General features: G+C 38.0%; 1 protein-coding gene across 1 annotated transcript in view; it reads left to right on the forward strand.

The window, feature by feature from the left end:
* The first annotated feature begins 3,915 nt into the window (after positions 1-3,915).
* PDE6B (phosphodiesterase 6B) overlaps positions 3,916-13,295 on the forward strand; it is a 57,162-nt gene continuing 47,782 nt past the window's right edge. The window contains exon 1 of the mRNA XM_075203938.1: positions 3,916-4,629. Within this exon, the coding sequence (XP_075060039.1) occupies positions 4,159-4,629 (471 nt within the window). The 5' untranslated portion in view covers positions 3,916-4,158. The remainder of the gene's footprint in view (positions 4,630-13,295) is intronic.

Here is a 13,295-nt window from a genome sequence, read left to right on the forward strand (position 1 = left end):
TATATACTGCCGTTGCAAATATCCAAATCACGGACTGACGATATTACCAGTGTTTTAATCCTCTTATGGCTCAATCTGTAGCAAATGATTATGTTCCCTGTGTCAGTGTCCAGAATATCGATCACCGATGGGTGCAATCAGCACCAAGAAATTCAAACAGGTACTTAACTTTTCTCCATGAGCCCGTGGATTCTAACCACCAAGATCAATCACAGACCAGTGTCTCCAGTATGGTACAGATGGCAGTCTGAAGTATGCTGAATTCGGCAGTGATATAATCAACCCCGGGGTTGTAAGCTGGCCCGCATCCAGTAAGTAATCTCCGATATCAATCCTGACCCGTTTCCCGGCGTACCGCCGCTTCATCAGAGGTAAATATGATAAGGAGACCCAACAACACCTGTTTAAATACGTAAGTCTCATCACATGAAACTTGGTCATATGATCATCAGCTGACCGTCCGGAGATATCCGACAGTCTGACATTCATTGCGGAGATGTCCTAACTTCTATGGTCCAAGTCACATGACCGGAAAAAAATATTTTTCATACATCGCTTATCCGTCTACATGTGAACTCAGGTAAACGATTTTCTTAAAGAATATAACAGTTTAAAACTAAACAGATTACAACATTAAATAACTCGATAGATAAGTCAAACCTAACATGATCCACAGAACTAGCACCATAACGTTAAACAATATACGAATAATTTTATGATTAAAATAAGTATATGATTACTAATAACCAACCCTAACATAAATCCAATATTTGGACATGGTATAAGATTAGTGACCAAAATATAATGGGCTTCCGACCCAAATACAAGACAAATCCTAATATCATAGACATAAATAATCGGCCTAAAAGAATACACACAGAAATGGGATTAATATTAACAATTAACCCTAACTGAGAAAAAATATAACGTATTATATAGCATACACATAGTCTCTAGGGATACACTAAAAACTAAACAATTTAAATATTGTTAAGTTCAATAGTGTCATTAAGGCCAAACGGTAATAAAGTTTTTAAACGGTAGATCCAAAAGGCTTCACGTTTACAAAGAATATTGAAACGATCCCCCCCCCCTAGTTGTTGAATTAATCTGTTCAATTGCTCGCACCTTTAGACCTTCTATTTTGCCTTTTTGACAAGTATTAATATGTGACGATAAACTGTGTGACTTAATACCCTTTATGATGTTACGGCGATGTTCTAAAAATCGCACATTTAGTGTCCGGATCGTACGTCCCACGTACTGCATCCCACACTTACAGTGAATAAGGTATATCACATAGGTGGAAGGACAATCCAAAACTTTCTCAATCTCAAAACTCTCTTCTGTTGAAAAAGAGATAAAGGACGTACATTTATGATTGGCAAATAGGCAGGTGGTACACCTAATTTTACCACATTTATAGAAACCATTGGGTCTAGTCGTCAACCAGCACCCTAAAGACATATTCACTAGAGAAGGTTTATTGCCTATGTTATTTTTAAAGTAACTTGGTGATAATTTATTTTTAAGGTTCTTTGATTTCCTAAAAACTGTATTGCTACCCCTATTAACATATTTGCCTATGCAATCATCAAGTTCTAACAAAGCAGAATTATTGGTTATAATACGTCTAATCTCTCTTGCATAACTATTATATTTAGTAATAAATACCATAGATTTGTCGGAATCAACCTTTTTAGGACGTGTAGTTAAAAGACAATCCCTATCGGTGCCTAGAGCTTCAATATATTCAATGACACATTTTGAAAGATCCACAGGTGGAACTAATTATTTCACCTGTGATCTGGAAAACCTGCACCATTAGGGGTTCCTGAGGTCTGGGTTTGGGGAACACTGAACTATAGCAAAGAGTGGCCTAGATCTCGCCTTGTGGCTGGAATTAAATAGGTTAATTATATATATACTGTGTGTGTGTATGTATGTGTATGTATATATATATATACAAGTTAACCCGTGCATGATACTCATGCATTCTAGTCAAATCAAGCTACTTAAGGTCTTAAAAAGGTTCTTGTCATGCATTTGGGCCTAGCCCAGGCCTCCTCAGGGGAAGAGCGTTAGTTCCCGACGCAAGCGGCCTTTTTAATGTGTGTTCATGAGGTAAAATTACCTCACAAAAATGAGTTTGACCCCTCAACTCGTAAATTTAGCCTTTACTACCCCTCCCACGGAGGGAAGGGGGGATGATGGAAGTTAACTGACTTGACTATTCTAATTTTTTTGTCAAATAATGTCAGTATACCAAATTTCAGTTCAATTGGATGAGCCCTTTCTGAGAAAATAGTTTTTTCCACACACACACACACACACACACTAACGCACGCCTCTACACATGTGTGTTCATGAGGTAAAATTACCTCACGAAAATGAGTTTGAGCCCTAACAAATTTCAGCCCTTTTTGAATTTTTTTCCCCACACACACTAAGAATTTAGTAGGTCAGTGTATAACTCTGCCCAGCAGGTGGCGCTGCAACTTGTTTTTCTTTTCCACACACACACAGACGCCACTAAGCATTTATATATTATATATATATATATATATATATATATATATATATATATATATATATATCTGTAATATTGTGGAATGGAAGTGTTAATTCTGTTTTTGTGTAGGTACTTTGGTCTTTCTCCCAAATATTGGCCAAGTCCATAAAGATCATGAAGTTAACTCCTTGAAATAAATAAATATATTTATATATATTTCAAGGATTTAACTTCATGATCTTTATGGACTTGGCCAATATTTGGGAGAAAGACCAAAGTACCTACACAAAAAAAGAATTAACACTTCCATTCCACAATATTACAGATTGTCAGATTATATACTCTACAATCACCCCCATGCCCACAGTCATACACAACCTCCACAGTGCATTATCAGCGGTGACATGAAAAATGACGATGTTTATTTTTAATATTTATAGAGGTAGATTAAATGTTCACGTTGTTTTTTAAAACAACGTGGGCCACACACTATTACCGTTACTTTTACCTATTACTCTATTAACTATTACCTTTACTCTATGAGCTGCAAGCACAAATCTGCATTAAAATTACCGTAGTAACGGTGATAATGCGGGGAAGTTCTAATGAACAACATGGGGAATTGAATCTGCCTATTAATGTTTTAGCTTTGTCCCTGAATCCTACCCTCACATTGTCTATTATTCTATCACATCCTTTAAATTTCCCATTAAAAAGAGCAGCTATACAACTGTTGTTGTTTTAATAAATGGCGTAGCAATAGAATGGCCCAAACAGTATTTCCCCACTATGGCCTTCGCATGCCTTGGTTTATATGGAAAAAAAAAGTTTTGTACGGAAGATTTAAGGTCAAGGTTAAAAGGAGTTATGCAACATTAAAAACTATATTATTTTTTGTTCTGCTGTCAAACCGTATTTTCTCAGTAACTCATTTCAGTCTGAAAATGTTGTTTTTGACTAGATTTTTACCATGAAAACAATTGCAATCATTGCAGGATGTACTGACAGTACAGTAAGCGAGCTTGGAGAAGATATGCTTAGACATATCCTATGTTTTAGTACATATACTAAATAAATACATATTTGTTCCATATAAATGTCCAGGATACTATAAATATTTTTCTGTGACATAGTAATAATCATGTTACTAGTGAAATGTGTATATGCAAATAATAAGATTGTCACATGCCAGCTGCAGATAATTCCATCTAAGTGTCTGTTTAATTAAATCCTAAGTAGCTTGTTTTAAGATGCATAGCAGAGACACAACTAATGAATCTATCTTTAGGGACAGTAAACAATACACCGTTGAAAGCATGCATGTACATGACAAAGTAACGCTCAGTTCAACAGGTTTGAAATGTAAAATATATTTTAAAAATATACACAGGTAGTTATAGAAAATGACAGCTGATGATTCGAAGATTTAAACATGAGTCACCTGATCTGTTTTCCTTGAGCAGATCTGTCTTACTGAGGACTCACCTTCAGCGTTATTAAGAATACGCTTTGCTGATCACAGTGAGATTAATACAGTTGACTCATTCTTATGATACCAACAGAGCACTAGTCTGGATCTCATAAGGTGAACCAGTATTCTTTATATTGTGAAGATATATTCATTTTTACTACTGAAGGCTGTCAAAATGAGTCTGAAAAAGGAGGATGTCATGGCATTCCTAGAAAACAACCCTGCTTTTACAGAAAGATACTTTCAGAAGAAACTGAAGCCCGAGACGATATCGTCTGCCTTCGGCCGTAAAGAGCTTTCTGTTGATTTTGCTACTTACCGAGAACTTGTTCAGGTGGAGGAAAGTGAAATTCTTTTTGAACTTATTAAAGACATGCAAGAAAGTATAAACATGGAGAAGGTTGTATTTAAAACTCTAAGGAGAATCAGCTGTCTTATTCATGCAGATCGGTGTAGTCTCTTTATGTACAGGCAAAGAAATGGTACTGCGGAGTTAGCCACACGACTTTTTAATGTCCACCAAGATAGCAAATTGGAGGAGTGCCTTGTCCCACCTGATAGTGAAATTGTGTTTCCTTTAGACATTGGAGTAGTAGGACATGTTGCACACACCAAGAAGACAATTAACATCAAGGATGTTTCTGAGGTATGTCTAAATCTATTGATCCCTTTGCATTGCACCAGTTGCCTATTTTTGTTGAAATACAAGAATGATATATAGTAACCTCTGTAAGACCTTATATAGTGTGCTACAAAGGTTGTATGGAAATACATTGATTACCTGATCTGTCCAGTGTTGCTAAGTGAAACATTTTAATGAGTGTATGCTATTAATGGGGTTATTTACCATGACAAAAAGATAATTGATGGATCTCATATGTATCAAATTGTTTGATTTTTTTTTTATGCTTCATTGTTTCCTTTAGTTACCTTTATAACAATATTTCGAGTTTTATACATCCCTTGTACACTTTTCAACTTGTAATTACTTGTGATTGTTGAGTACTGTAACTAGGGGGTGTAGATTGTACTGTAAGCATAGGTCCTGAATGCACATAGGAGCCAACTTTTTCAAATCATTGAGGGAAGGGGGGGTGTATGCCTGACGTCATGCATAGACAGGATTTGTGGCTGAGGCACCCACAGTATCCATAGAGCTTGCTACTATGTGTATGAATATGACAATGTGCCAAATATTATAGTAGTTTGTGTTAACATTAATTTGATGAGCTCTGAATGAAATTATTAAAGAAATTACGGTGATTTATTAAGTGCAGCATAAGAGTGTTATGAGAAAACACATTGTTCATGCTATATTTATACCTCTAATATATCATATAGTTACATAGCTAAATAATAAGTGAGATTAAAGATTAAACTTTTCTAAATTAAAAAGGATATTACACTTAAAAAGGTTGCAATAGACCATAATATCCGACACTAAAAGATGTAAATTCCATTGCCTTTTTTTTCACACAATGAAAAGTGACAATTCATTGAGACTAAGGGCTAGATTTAGTAAACTGCGGGTTTGAAAAAGTGGAGGTATTGCCTATAGCAACCAATCAAATTCTAGTTATTTATCTAGTGCATTATACAAAATGACAGCTAGAATCTGATTGGTTGCTATAGGCAACATCTCCACTTTTTCAAACCCGCAGTTTAGTAAATGTACCCCTAAGAGAGACAAAACCTTATCGACAAAATCTACAGCTTTACCATATACGACCATTTATAATTCCTAATAAGAGAAACCACTGGGTCTTGTGCATGTAAGAGAGAATGGTATTTTTGTCAGTAGTGACTGGTCACACGTCAACCAAAACAATGTAGAAAAGAGCAAGAAGGGTATCCTCAAAAATCCATTCCCACAGTGGAACAGCAACCTATGAGCTACAGATTGCCTAGGCCTGATTATGCCATGTTAGCTCTACATCAATCCCCTATGCTTCCTCAACCACAAGCCCCAGTTATCTTCTACTTTCTTCATTACGGAGATCAAAACTTTACACAATGATAGTTTCAAAATAACACTCCAAGTTTCTGCAACCAGCATCCCCAGTGTCAGGTCCCATACTATTTCAGTCCTTGACTTAAATTGTGATTGGTCCCCACATCTCAGTAGCTCTTAACTGTTTCCATGCAGGGGTTGCTGTTTGGGATCTTGTTTCTTTTCCAACATGGCGTAACTGATGACCTGCTGCTAGTAATTAGTTGTGGGCACCTGAGGCTTATTTCAGGCCAATGTATACAGCTTCCTGGGAGTGATAAACTACCAGATTTTTGAGCTTTTCTCCTTGAACCAGCACATTGTGTCCCATTGTTAGCTGGCTGCCTTTCTGTGTTTGAGCCTTGGCTCTCGGATGACTCACCTCTCTGACTGACAAATACCTACTCAGGGACAGTAGTCAATAGTTCACCTTGGAACTGGTTGATATTGTGTATTGCCAGTTATCTCAATATTTTCAGTACCAAGGGGGTCCAATATGGACAGTGTAGTGGTGTATGAGCTGTCACCTATGACCTCAGGAGGTGATGTCAAGCTCTTTCCAGATACACAAAATTATATGGCTAGTGGGGCCTGAATTCTTCAGTATTTGGTGTGTGTATAGTATATGTATTGAGCATGTAGTTTGTGACAGAAATGTTACTAAGTGGACAGTTTTAAAGAGCATACACTGTGTGTGCTTATACTGTTTGTTATACAAGAAATGGTGTTGACTCAAACCACAAGTGACCGCTCTTGTACAATCACAAATGCTGGTACATTATACACTTTTGACTATATCATTGATCTAGCCTAATTAGATAGGGAACAGTGTGCTTAGATTTTAAAGCAGGATTTATCTGTTAAGTATTCAGTCCTGACCTTTATGCTCCAGTATTCTCGATTTTATTTATTTGTTTTCTTTTTTTTTTTTAACCTTTATGTGTGTCATACCACTGGTATCACAGATGGAAGTCCAATAGTCCAGAAGTTCAAAAGTAAACAGGATTTATTTCATAACCCAAATATAAAGTATCTAACAATTAAAGTCCATAATCACAAGGCAGAGAAAGGCCATATGAAAGTATCAAACAAGTGAAATCATAACCACAAGAGTGAGCAAGGAGGCTCTCTGGGGTCAGCATAGCGTGGACAATACCGCCAATTGATCAAAGCAGTCTGCTGTTTATAATGAAGCCATGCATCTTGTAAAAGATCCCTTGTTTACACCTTAATTGCACACGCTATCTTCTTATTCTGTTCCTGGATATGCTTGTTACATAACCATACGTGTTTACACTTTCCCTCTTATGACACGCCTACTTCATTCCTTTTAACCTAACTTACGGCATCATGCAGATTTCCGTATCAAGACATTATACATTTATAATCACAACGCAGATATGTGTATTGCACAATAATGTAGTAATATAATTTCAATAACCTATTCTTACACATGGTACATATAATAGATGACAATCCATGTGTAGGTACAATATCTTATTAATTTCTTGCTAAGTATGTATGTGTGCACGTGTATGTGCTTGTGTGTGTATGTATCCCAGCCGGTTCTATGTTCCTATGCTGGCTGCATCATCTCCATCTGTATCCTAATTGTACTAATATATATATATATATATATATATATATATATATATATATATATATATATATATATATATATCACTTGCAATAAGTACTCACGACAAATCTTGCCAATACAACTTCGATGCTTGCTAAGATTTCTCAGCCACAACTTAAAATGGCCGACCTCATACTATGCTTTGTTACAAGCACATGTTAGCAGTATGTTGCTCCTATTTTTCTAAAAATGCAGCCTCTTTGTAGCTATAGCAACAGACCCCCTTTCTTAACTTATTACAACCAGTATAAGCAATAAATCTCCAGTAATACAATAAAACACAATAACTACAAGTGCACCACAAATCTCTCTTTATTGAGCAGCCATCACACATTGTCCACTAAATTCCTTTGTTCTCACAGGGGGAGGGAACATCCCAGTAACTTTCACTAATTTCACTAATTTCAATACAAACTATGTGCCTCCACAGACTTTTATTTCTAGCCATCTCTATAACAAAGCATATATTTTGCAATCTTTTTACCAGTGGTCGAAGTGGGATTTTAGCAGTGCAGGTATGGAAATTTCAAATGAAAGTCTGGGGGCCGTCTAGAGCTCTTGGGGATTTTGACAGTGTAAAATTAATATGAGATGCTTTTTACAGTATATATAGTATAGTGTAAAACATATTAAATAATACAAGGCTATCCACCCTGTGTCACCCACCAATCCTGCGTTTCTTCACCTCTCCCTTAGGTCTTCCTTGTGACCCTTCAACTTTCCCTTATTTGTCTACTCTGCCCATTTGCCCCTGTAATCATCCAAGGTAACGCCCTCTATCTCTCCCCACCTCCTCTCCTCTGTGCCTCACCCCCTGCTCCTTTCACCATCTTACTTACCCCCTGATTCTCTCCCTAAGTCCCTTCCCCCCCTGCTCCCATCTAGCTATACCTGCCCCTGCTACTATATTTCCCTCTCACTAGTGAATTCAGGAATATATAATAAATGTTTTAGATTTTCCCACATTTTTTATATAAGTGTCTATATACGAGGAAGTGAGATATATGTGTGTGAGTGGAGGTATGTTGTTTTCTTTTAAGCCAAAATAAGAGAATACTAAAAATAGAGTCCTGAGACAAAGTCAAATGTTAGGCCACCAGCTTTTTGCTTTTACTAATATGTCACCTTACCTGTTCTTGCACTCTTCACTACCTTCCGGCAGCTGGCGGCCGATGGTATGCTCAGGTGTTGCCTATCTGGATCCTGGAATGTTGGGGCCCTATTTGGGAAAAAAACAGGCACAAGAAATATAGAAACCCCGGCATAAAATCATGGACACCCAGGTTTTATAATTAGGCCTCCCTCCCTGCAATCAGCCTTATTAGATGAAATTAATAGTATTCCCACTTAATAAATAGACCTATTTCCCTCCAACCAGCCCTGACGTTAATTTAATAGCATACACATTTAATAAATAGCCCTATTTTCCACCAACCAGTCCCAAAATTAAATGGTATTTCCATTTAATAAATACATCTATTTCCACCCTCCAAACATTTTTCCCTCAACCATCCCCAACATTAAATAAATCATAATCACATTTAATAAACAGCCCTCTTCTCCCCAAACATAGCCCCCACCCACAGTGCACCATTAAATTAATAGGCTGCCTCTCATTACATTAATAAAAACCTACCCCGCTTCCTTCATTACAATCAGACAACCCCCTCTCTTCCATATTTACATTAAGAACCCCCCCTTCCCTCATTACTTTAAAACAACCACCCTTTCCTCAGTACATTAAGACAAATCTCCCTCCCCTCCCTTATTACATTAAGAACATAAGCCCCCTACCCCTTTGTGAGGATACTGGGTCTAATGTAAATTTCTGCGCCGCACAGCTGGTATACCTGGTACTTACCAAAGTTTCAACATCACCCAGGCAAATATCCAAAATAAAACAAATACATTTATTTAACAAAATGGTAGCACAAAACAGCAATAAAGATATTTAAATAATAACTTGCAACAAACACTACAGTCTGGCACAGACAACATACAGGGTACAATTAAAATACATCACCAGTATCCTTGTCACTCTCAGGGACTGCTGTCTATCAATCCAAGCTTATTCCCCTCTCTCCTTTAAGGCTACCAGCAAAGGTAGCGGCCTTCAGTCACTGTCACTCCGCTTTCGGCGGACACACAGCTCCCCAAGACCTGGAGAGGTAAATCAGGGCAAGAGCAGTAATCCAGGGACCGATTGTACCTTTCCTGTCAGGGGCAGAGAAATATATCTCAACGCCAGCCTGACCTCAGCTATCCCTTTTTAGCAAATGCCAATTTGCTGTCCTCTAGCGCTCTCTTTTAAGCCCAAAAATGACCTCATCAGCAATTTCAGGACCTGCCTGATTGGTTCTTTTCGTGGTGTTTACCTTTTTACAGGTAAACATATAGCCAAAGCCATAGCAGATGAGTCACTCCTGATTTAATTAGGGACAGATATTGTTCTGTGGCTATACAGCAGAGTTTGTTAAAACAGGAGAGATCACAATCCAGACACATTTACATTTAAACACACAATGCAGTCTTCTGTATTTAAACATCCAGCTCACATCTAAACAAAGATGAGACCCCCTGGTGTGCTGTGCATTCATACAGGACTGGTGGACAATAACCCTTTTGCCTAGACTGAAACAATGGACTAGTCTGCAAGATAAAGATACATACTGGCAGACCTTTTACTACTTTCAAAATAGAAGATACACAAGTCTAAATATGACTGAGAAATATGGGGAACCAGAGGGCTAGAAAAACTATATGTTTTTATAGTCCGCAGTTGACAGGTAGAGGTGGTATTAATTCCTCGTTTCCCCACACCCTTCCTTCACACTCCTCTGCCTCTCTTGCAGTCTGCCCTGTATGCATGGGATGGCAACCGATCATGTGATGTATCCCATGTGACTTGTCAGACACACATACAGGGAGGGCAGAGGGAAGGAACACAGAGACACATAAGGGAGGTAGGGAGATCGGACACAGACACACACACACACACACACACACACACACGGAGAGCAGGGACACAGACACACACATGCACACGAAGAGCAGGGAGGAGACATGCACAAACACACATAGGGTAAGAGAAGGAGAAAATGGATCAGCTGCAGTGCCAATTGGTATACCAGCACATACCGCCCCACTGCCAGCACTGCTTTTTACAACGCAGATATTAAAGTATTTTTGCTAACTTCAAAATAATATCACATATCTTCTCTTATACAAGAGTCTTTTCTATCTTATCACACATCTGTTTATTGAGCAGCTGTTACACATTGTCCTCTCCAAACATGTTCCACAGCCCGGGGAGAGGGGGCAAATGCATGCGCCAGCAAGGCAAACTAAATATTAATACTGAACTTCAACTTAACACTGCAATCTTTGTAAATATCACCTTGCTGCCATATTAAATAACAAAAAGAACTTAAAAGAGCTTTTTTCTATCTTAAACTACAACTCTATAACATGTAGAGCAAAAACATCACGGTATATTGTATTGGCACAATCAAACTCCTAGGGGTATATTTAATAAACTGCGGGTTTGAAAAAGTGAAGATGTTGCCTCACACAGGTTTCTCCTGAAGCACTTTGACGTTTATTTACTTGTCAGGATGGATAAACAGTCTTGGCAGTGTCTTCAGCAATCAAACGAAACATTCACAGAAATAAATAGTCCTACAGCCCTAAACTCTGGCTATCACAGTTAGATTCCTAACAGGTCACTGGCCACTTGTTGGCTTCAGTCTCCCACACACAATTCAAACCCAGCTTTTTAAGCTTCCTGTCAGGCTTTGCTCTGGCTGACTCCTTAATTGATTAGACCAGGTGCTCCACCTGGTCTCCTTGTGTGTGTGTGTGTGTGTGTGTGTGTGTGAGAGGATTTAACCCTCTCTGCACCTTTAGGCTGTGGTTTCCCAAGGAAACCATCACTCTTTCCTCTATTAGAAGGTGGCAAAGTGCCCCAATATATATATGTATGTACCTAAAGTGTGTATTCATATGTATGTGTGTGTAAATGAGATTTATTGTACTGTATAAATATATATATATATATATATATATATATATATATATATATATATATAGTTTTTTTTATATATATATATATATATATATATATATATAACAACACGAGTGATCACTCCAATGGCAAATAATCAATAAATAGGTGCATATATGGATGTAAAACAGTATAAAAGTAAACACAGATGGAGTGTTAATTGAGACCAATAGGGCCATGAATCATTCAATAGAGTGTCGCAAATACTTAAGAGAGAAATCTCATAAATGTACTGGTAAAATCAACCAGAAATAAGTATATGTTGAAATCAATAAGCACAATCCTTAAGAGGATTTGCCTCTAAGAAAAAGTTCTTGAATAAAAATAGTAAAACAATCACTGTTGATCCAAATATGTATTAATGTCCAGGATCCCCCAATTTTTTTTTATTAATAAGCCTTTTTGAACTTTGGTAAACCTTAACAGTGGAGGGTAATAAGTGCAGTCACAGTGGTAAGCGTTCAAAGGTTGGGAGAAAGTAAACAAAAAATCTGTTGTCTGAAGCTCCGAAAGTGGGACTTACCCTGCACCTTAGTCGGTACTCTTATATCCTCGGTCCACAGGAGACTCCTCTTGCTTTGCGCGCCGTCTTCTCCTACTACACGTCAGGATCTTGTCTACCAATGTCTGTGTAAAAGGTGCGCATGCGTTGATAGCGGTATTGACCACGATTGTATAGTCCAAGTTGACAAAGTAAAAACCAGCCAAAAAAATAAATAAACTGGCATAAAAATGATGTACCCTACGCGTTTCGCCCCCCTAGGGGCTTCCTCAGGGATGGTTTAGCAACAAATGGTGGATTGCTGTTAATTCCTCACATCCTTTAACTAAGTCCAATTTGCATATCGGCATATTGATTGGATGGCCATTGTGATTGACAGAAAAGACACCCCTTCTCCACAGAAGGTATACATTGTCAACCAATATTGCCCCTTCACCTACTGTTTTGGTTGTAAAGCTATCACATTACATTTCTAAATTTCCGCAATCAGTGGCCGCTTTATTAGGTGCACCTGTACACCTGCTCATTAATGCAAATATCTAATCAGCCGATCATGTGGCTGCAATTCAATGCGGGACAGGCTAGGACTTTTGTTTATGTTTTGTTTATTTTTGTAGCTGCTAAATAAAACCTAGCTGGGTATACTTGAACCAAGGAACTGAACTGGTATGATATTGTCTGGCTAATGCAAGAGAAGTGCATCAGAAATGGCACCCCTAACCTGGTCTTGTGACACGTGGTGGAGAATGCAAGCAAAAGCATTTCAATTGCAGCCACAATAGTTGTGTGAAAAATGTAAAGTGCCAGATACCCATTTATTTGGATTTGGTAAAAGACTGTTACAGTGCCCTAAAACGGAAGATGTATTAAAGCATTGCTACAGCTTCCCAGCAGGAAGCTACCAGGGTGCAGCAGCTAACCCTTGAGTAGGCCCAGAGGCAATAGCAGTTGGATATTGAGGAGCTCCAGAGGCAACAGCAATAAGCCACTAAAGAACTACCAGCACCAAGACCACAAAGCCATAAAAGATGTAGTGCAGTCTTTCACCACCTTGTCTTGCAATGCTTCCCTGGAGGTCACAACTAGCTCCAGCTCTATATGAGTTATACATTTTTTTC

This window comes from Mixophyes fleayi, chromosome 1 (genome assembly GCF_038048845.1).
Source record: "Mixophyes fleayi isolate aMixFle1 chromosome 1, aMixFle1.hap1, whole genome shotgun sequence".
Classification (NCBI taxonomy): Eukaryota; Metazoa; Chordata; class Amphibia; order Anura; family Limnodynastidae; genus Mixophyes; species Mixophyes fleayi.